The sequence below is a fragment of the Theobroma umbraticum genome, unplaced genomic scaffold (genome assembly GCF_002168275.2).
Source record: "Theobroma umbraticum cultivar Fairchild unplaced genomic scaffold, ASM216827v3 scaffold_50.0, whole genome shotgun sequence".
NCBI lineage: Eukaryota > Viridiplantae > Streptophyta > Magnoliopsida > Malvales > Malvaceae > Theobroma > Theobroma umbraticum.
The window spans coordinates 964,752-971,502 of record NW_018397261.1 but is presented as its reverse complement, the minus strand read 5'-3'; the positions used below and the strand labels follow the sequence as shown (position 1 = coordinate 971,502).

Genomic DNA, 6,751 nt, shown 5'->3' with positions numbered 1-6,751 from the left:
ATAAACATTTGAATGAATTACAAAATGAAATTCTCTTAATTATATATAATTCATGAAAATCTCTCTTTTTCCTTCTCAAACCCTCAGAATAATTTTTTTCATGCAACTTTTAGCCATTGTCTCTATGCTAATAAGGGTTGAATTTGTAGAACTTGCATTTGAATAATATGTTTAAACACAAGAAGAATCAATGACTTAACAATTTTTCGATGGATCAACTCATAGCATATAAGCTCAATACGATTATCAAATCACAAATTTTAAATTGCTAGAAAATCACGTCTAGGGGAGAGACAACCAAGCAAGATTGAACATCTTAGCTAAGATTGTAGTTTTAGGGTATACCCTCTATTTTATTAAGTAGTGGCAAAGTTCTTTTGGTCTTCACTTTTAAGGATCTTTATATAATGATCAACTTATCGTGATGAGTATTTAATGGTGAACTTGATTCTTAACCTAAATGTTATATTTAGTCTTAAATGAGTAAATATTTAACTATTTCCTAATTCTCATTCATACATGTAACTTAAATTAAAGATTCAAGTGAATGTTTCGTAACTCGCTTCATACATGTGGTCCAACTGATTAACATCAAAACTGGGAACCATAACAACTAAAAGATTGCTAAGTGACACCACTAGACCAAGGCATGAAATAAACACATCATGAGTCATGTTCAATGAATTTGCTCTTCTAGTAAGCATCTACATGTTAGTTTTAAATATCGTTATACTTCAATTTATGAAATCAATTACTTTCTTCATAAGTAAAAAAAATAATACACGTTAATCTCTCAACTTCTATCAATGTCTGGTCTTGATAAAGCATGTATTAGGAACTATTTAAGAATAATCTTTTGGTGTACTAAGGATTTCATAATTATAACTCGTTATAATTCTTTTTGCAAAGGATATTAAAAGGACTTTATCTTATTTAGTTAACATCAATTATTCCATAAACTCATAGATAAAGTAAACCTTTATTAGGCTAAGTGCATAAATCAACATTATTATATCTTTACGACCAATTTAATTGACTTATGGGGCATACGTCTACATTATCAGTCTTTCACTTGCAATAAAACCTATCATCTATGTATCTAATATCCATTTCTTTCATGTAGCAATCATGTTTCTATTAGGACAGCTCGTTAGTAAAAAGATCTGCTAAGTCTTCTTTTGTGGGCACTTGCTCAATCTTTATGTCACCTCATTTAATAATCCTTTTAACCAAGTGGTTATGCCTCAATACGTGTTTAGATTGTTGGTGACACATTGGTTCTTTTGTTTCATAATATACGAGTATTACTTCGACAATGCTAAGAATCACACTTGGTTCTGTGATGAATTTCGATCCAAATGATATCTTTCATTTTATCAAATGCAAACATGTATTCGGCCTTGATTGTAGGGTCTATGCTTGTCTCTTGTTTGGAACTCTTACAACTAGGTGCACCAACATTTAGAGTGAACAATATCCTCCTTACGACTTGTTATCATCCTTATCAGATTGAAACACTACATCACCGAAACCCATTACATTGAGTTCGACTTCTCTATAAACCAAAATGATATCCTTAGTCTTTCTCAAGTATTTAAAGATATTTTTCACTGCTATCTAGTGATGTTAACCAAGATTAACTTGACATATTTTTGTAACACTTAGAATATATGATACATCCAGTCTAGTGCAAAGCTTTGTGTACATTATGAATCTAATTGCTAAGGCATATGGCATCCTATCCATACGATCTTTCTTTTTTTATTTTTTGGTGTATAGTGCAAATATATGCCATGTAAACCAGTGTATTGATTGTACAACAATGCATTTTATATTTAAGCATTTACTATTTATGAAAAACATTTTTTATTTTCAAAAGATCTATAAATATAGATTAGATGAAATAAAGTCCTTGGTACGTTGTATGCTTTGTATAAGGTGTTATGAAAAGTCATAATTATGAGAATCTTATTACATTACAACATTATTCTTAAATTGTTCCTTGTCAAACTTTTTTCAAGAAAAATACATACTAATAAAATATAGAGATTGACATATGGTTATGTTCGTAACTTCTAAAATGGATAATTAATATCATAGATTGAAATATAAGTATAATTAAACTAGCATGTGAGTTTTAATATATTATGTTATGTTTTACTTTGTGTGCTATAGACATGCCATATTTTCAAGGGTAAAATATCCTCATACTTGTAAGTTTTAATTGAAATTTTAAACAGTTCTATTAGTTTTTAAAATGAACACTCTGCTTTAAGAGTGTATACACCGTTAATAAAAATGATGAAAGGATTAAAATATTTTTTTTTTATTAATTTAAAAAATTATTATTATTTTTTTATAAAAAAAAGCACTGATTGATGCTTCTTAGCTCTCCAAGAAAGGGCAGCATCAATAGTGCTCCTCTTCTTTTTTTAATTAATAAAAATATATAATAGTAGTTTTTAAAATTAATAAAGGGTAATATTATAATTTCAATATTACCACATAATCAAACTAATGAAAATATTAATGGTTAACTAACGGCTGGATCTACGTATTCAGTGAAAGATTTTTTTTTTAAAGTGGAGTATTTATTTTGAAAACTAATAAACTTGTTTGGAATTTCGATTAAAACTTAAAAGGCTTTTCAAACTTGATTTGAGTCTTCTAGCATTTTAAAGATTGTTGGTAATATGTGATTATTTTGGTACTATGTTTTGTTGAAGTAGTAATGTTAAGTGACAAATATTCTCGTTCGTATATGGAATTCAATCATTTACATATGACTTTAAATCAAATTTTCATATTTTAGAAAAATATGACGATTGCGTGTAAATAGATGAAATGGGATAGAAAGAAGATAAGAAGAAAGTCAATTGACTACGGGAGTTTTGATTCATAGACAATATTATTTTGTTATAGTTTGTTTTGTTATTAATGGACACTTTAGCATGCTTGATGGTCATTGTTCTTTTGTTATAGTTGCGTTGTGATTATTAGTTTTAAATTTGAGTAATAGAGATTAGTATAATTTTATTTTAATGTTATGTTTAAACTAAATCAAATGGTAAATAAAAACTAATTTTATATTTAAATAAGTTAATTTTTTTAAAAAATAAGAGAAAGGGGAATTCAATCTTTGTTTTTTGAAAATTATACACTAATTAATAAGCTAAATGTTCACATGTAAATAAATTATTTCTTTAACAAAAGAGGTTTATTGTATTGATCATGTTTAATTAGGTTTATTGTATTAAATTTGATCTCTTTAATAAACATATTAACTAAGAGATTAACAAAATAAATGTATCCATCTGTATAAGTATTTAAAGTCACGTGTATTGTGTAGCGTTGATTTTTAATTATATGTAACCGATAGTACTCAACAAACAGGAATTAAACAAGAATGATTATAACACGCCAACCTGAATGAAGATTGGTCTTATCTAAGCCTTGCTTGCCTTCTCAATCCAACAGCTGATCAACATCAAATAAAGTTCCCAGCTTTATCCTTTACTGGTAGTATTTTTTCCTTTTGAAAACTCTAGTTGTCTTCTTCTCTGCAGAGAGAGGGTGAAGAACTAAGAATGGAGACACCAGGGGATTGGCTGGAGAAAGCTTTGGTGGAATTGGGTAAGAAGATGGAGACGGGTTTGGGTTTGGATTTGGATTTGGATAGGGAAATCATATCTGGTTTAGTCTCTTATTGCGAGATGGCTCAGCCCCTTGATGCCAAAGAATATCTTGATGTAATTCTTTCCTCTCTCTCTCTCTCTCTCTCTCTCTCCTGTTTTCCTTAATCGTTTTCTTCTGGTCAAATTACAAGTTCTGGGTTTATTGGTTCTTTTGTTCATTTATTATTTTAATTTGTCTTTGGCTTTTAATTAAACGAATGGATAGTGCTTGAGGTTTCTGTTGATCTGGGATTCAATCTTTTTGTTAATAGAGATGTTGTTAGATAATTTGAATGATCCACCGAAAAACTTGGTCATGATTAACCTTTTGGATTAACCATTGATGAATTATGACAAGTTTTGATTGATTATCCTTACATTACATTATGGAATCTTTAAAGTCAAAATTCTAACAAAGGATTAGCATGTCAAGTTTCTTAATTTAATTGAGAAAGACTGGTGCGTGACTTTGAGATAAGTACCCTTTGCAAACAATTTTAATGTTGTATCTTCCTGTATTTTACTTGTGGTCATACTATATCAATGTGATGCTAGTGCTAATGCTAATGCTCTCGTTTTAAAATTTTAATAGTTAGTGCTTTTCTTTCTCTTCCTTTTTTTCCTTCAGGGGGTTTTAGCTATGTTTAAGCATAAGGTTTTCTATGGAGCATTGTAGTTTTAATTCAAAAGGTTACCATTTTATCAATAGTTCTTATGTTGAGCTCTACTGTCTTAATTCTATACCTTCATTGACAGTTCTTTTTCTCAGCAGCCACAGCAAGTATTCCATGTGTTAAATTCCATTTGTTTTTTTCAGAATTTTATTGGCCAGGAAGCAGGAAAAAGAGTGACTGAAGAGTACTTGCGGCGGAGAGGTCACACAGATCTCTGCAGTGGCAGTTCAGCGATACCAACTTCAAAATTTCAAGCCTATGTCAAACCACCTTCTGGTGAAAGCTCTGTCAGTGGAACTACGAAACAATTTAAAACTCCAAAAGAGGCCACAGGCTCCAGTCATCAGGCTGAACCTAAAAAGAATGCCATTTCTGGTAATCAGGAAAACAGAGCCCTGAATGCTACTAGCGATTCAGGAAATAATCATAAAGGAAACCAAGGTAATTCTAAAAAGAAGAAAGCTGGTAAAGTTGTTTCACTTGCTGAGGCAGCCAAAGGGTCAATTGTCTTTCAGCAGGGGAAACCGTGCTTGTGCCAAGCTCGTCGGCACAGACTGATTGGAAACTGTCTTTCCTGTGGTAAGATAGTCTGTGAGCAGGAGGGAGAGGGGCCTTGCAATTTCTGTGGTGCTCCAGTGCTTAGAGAAGGAAGCACATATGCTGGTTTAGAGGGAAGCTTCACTCTCTTATCAGATGCTGAAGCAGCAGCTGAAGCTTATGCAAAAAGGCTTGTTGAATATGACAGAAACTCTACAGCACGAACAACAGTTATTGATGACCAAAGTGACTACTATGAGATTGACAGCAACAGCTGGCTGTCAAAAGAGGTGCCCATCTTGTTTTCAAACTCCAATTCTTTGAAATTGAGGGTAATTGCTGTGTGAATTTGCTTGAAATTTGCTTGGACTGCTTTTTTGTCACACAGGAGAAGGAACTTCTGAAGAAGAAACAAGAGGAGATTGAAGAAGCTGAGCGCTTGAAACGGAGTAAAGTGGTTGTGACTTTTGATTTGGTCGGGCGCAAGGTATTAGCTATTCCAATGGTCTATTTTACCTGTAAAGATTTTTTTTTTTGAATCCTTATAGGGTGCATTTGACCATGCAAGTTGCAATAGAACAGAGGCTTACTGACAAATTTCAAAGCTTTCCTTTTTGCTTAGCCATTTCAATTGCATTGATTCTTCCCGACCCCATACTCAATCTCCCTTTTTTCTTGTAGTCACTTTTGTCTGTAATGCTTGTGAAGTTCACTTTATGTACTTCTTTGCAAAAATTCTTCCTCAGTAGCTTTTAACTGCTTCGATTTTTTCTTTTGCCCATTAATTGTTGTTGGCCATATATAGATATTCACCATTTTCGAACGCACGGTACTTGTGTCTTCAGGTCCTATTGAATGAAGATGAAGTTTCAGAACTAGAATCAGAGAACAGGATACTTCTTCGGCCACCAGATGAAAGAGAAATGAACAGAATTAAACCTAATCCAAACCTTAGAGTGCAACCAGCCTTTCTAAATCCAGCCCCCAGCAAGAAACCTTTTAAGAGTAAACAGCCAAGTAAGAGCCCAGGCAATGGCTTGTGCTTGGAGATTACTGGAAGGGTGCAGCATGACAGCAATGAACTGAAATATTTTATGACGAAAAAACAGATAGAAGCAGCTTGAAATGGAAGCTGAGCAAGGACGCATTAGTAGATGACTAAAGGGTGGTCTGCATGCAGCAAATGATGGTGAATATTCTCTAGATTACCATTTAGATCATATCTTGCTTTACTGCTATGTTTATTTCAATCCTTTATATATCTCTCGGTGATGAATTGAAACCACATTTTGTTTTTCAAATAGTAAATCAATGCAATAGCCATGGGCTAAATGAAGCACAAGAGTTGAGAAGAGTTAGAGCCGATCAGCCAAGTGTACTGTTAAAACCCTAGCCATAATCTTAAGTGATGCCAAGCTTACTGGAGAGGGATACTCCAACTTGCGTACTAGATGACCACAATCAAAGTGGTAAGTCAAGTAAATAGCATATGCCTAATGCATCTAAAACAAAGCAGTGTGATATATGTTAAAAGATTGAGGCAAACAACAAGGGCAGTGCGTGAGATAGAACAAAGAGCGGTTAAGTAGTTTTCCTTTTACATTTAGATAAGCGTTTCGCTGTTGAAGCAACAAACTTTCTCAAGTCGCTTGAGATTAACAATCCTATAATCCAATGATTCTGCCTTTGAACAATTACTAGCTAAAATAATCGCTTATCTTCCTCTTGGGATTATTCCCTCTGCTTCTCCCGTCATTGGTCTCAGGACTTTCTATTCACATTGAGAAGCCAAAAATACTCATGGTGGTGATTGAACGACGCAAAAGTGATCTGTAGCCTTATAAATATATAAACGAAATCCGGCCA

General features: G+C 32.7%; 1 protein-coding gene across 2 annotated transcripts; it reads left to right on the top strand.

The window, feature by feature from the left end:
• The first annotated feature begins 3,383 nt into the window (after positions 1-3,383).
• On the top strand, positions 3,384-6,250 carry LOC110417900 (transcription regulator/ zinc ion binding protein). 2 transcript variants are annotated; one of them, XR_002445358.2, is made up of 5 exons: positions 3,384-3,749; positions 4,492-5,175; positions 5,274-5,372; positions 5,731-6,074; positions 6,190-6,250. XR_002445358.2 is itself a non-coding variant. In XM_021430494.1 (4 exons), exons 1-4 carry the CDS (start codon positions 3,588-3,590, stop codon positions 6,007-6,009), a joined length of 1,224 nt encoding a protein of 407 aa, XP_021286169.1. In that variant the 5' UTR covers positions 3,384-3,587; the 3' UTR covers positions 6,010-6,250. The 2 variants fall into 2 exon arrangements, 1 of the variants encoding a protein (XP_021286169.1); XM_021430494.1 differs by having other exon boundaries at positions 5,731-6,250.
• The last annotated feature ends 501 nt before the right edge of the window (positions 6,251-6,751 follow it).

Bases quoted from the DNA above. Each gene is read 5' to 3' on its own strand.
- LOC110417900 (XM_021430494.1), top strand. From the start codon at position 3,588: ATGGAGACACCAGGGGATTGGCTGGAGAAAGCTTTGGTGGAATTGGGT. The intron at 3,750-4,491 runs GTAATTCTTTCC...TGTTTTTTTCAG, and splicing joins ATGCCAAAGAATATCTTGAT to AATTTTATTGGCCAGGAAGC. The intron at 5,176-5,273 runs GTGCCCATCTTG...TTTGTCACACAG, and splicing joins ACAGCTGGCTGTCAAAAGAG to GAGAAGGAACTTCTGAAGAA.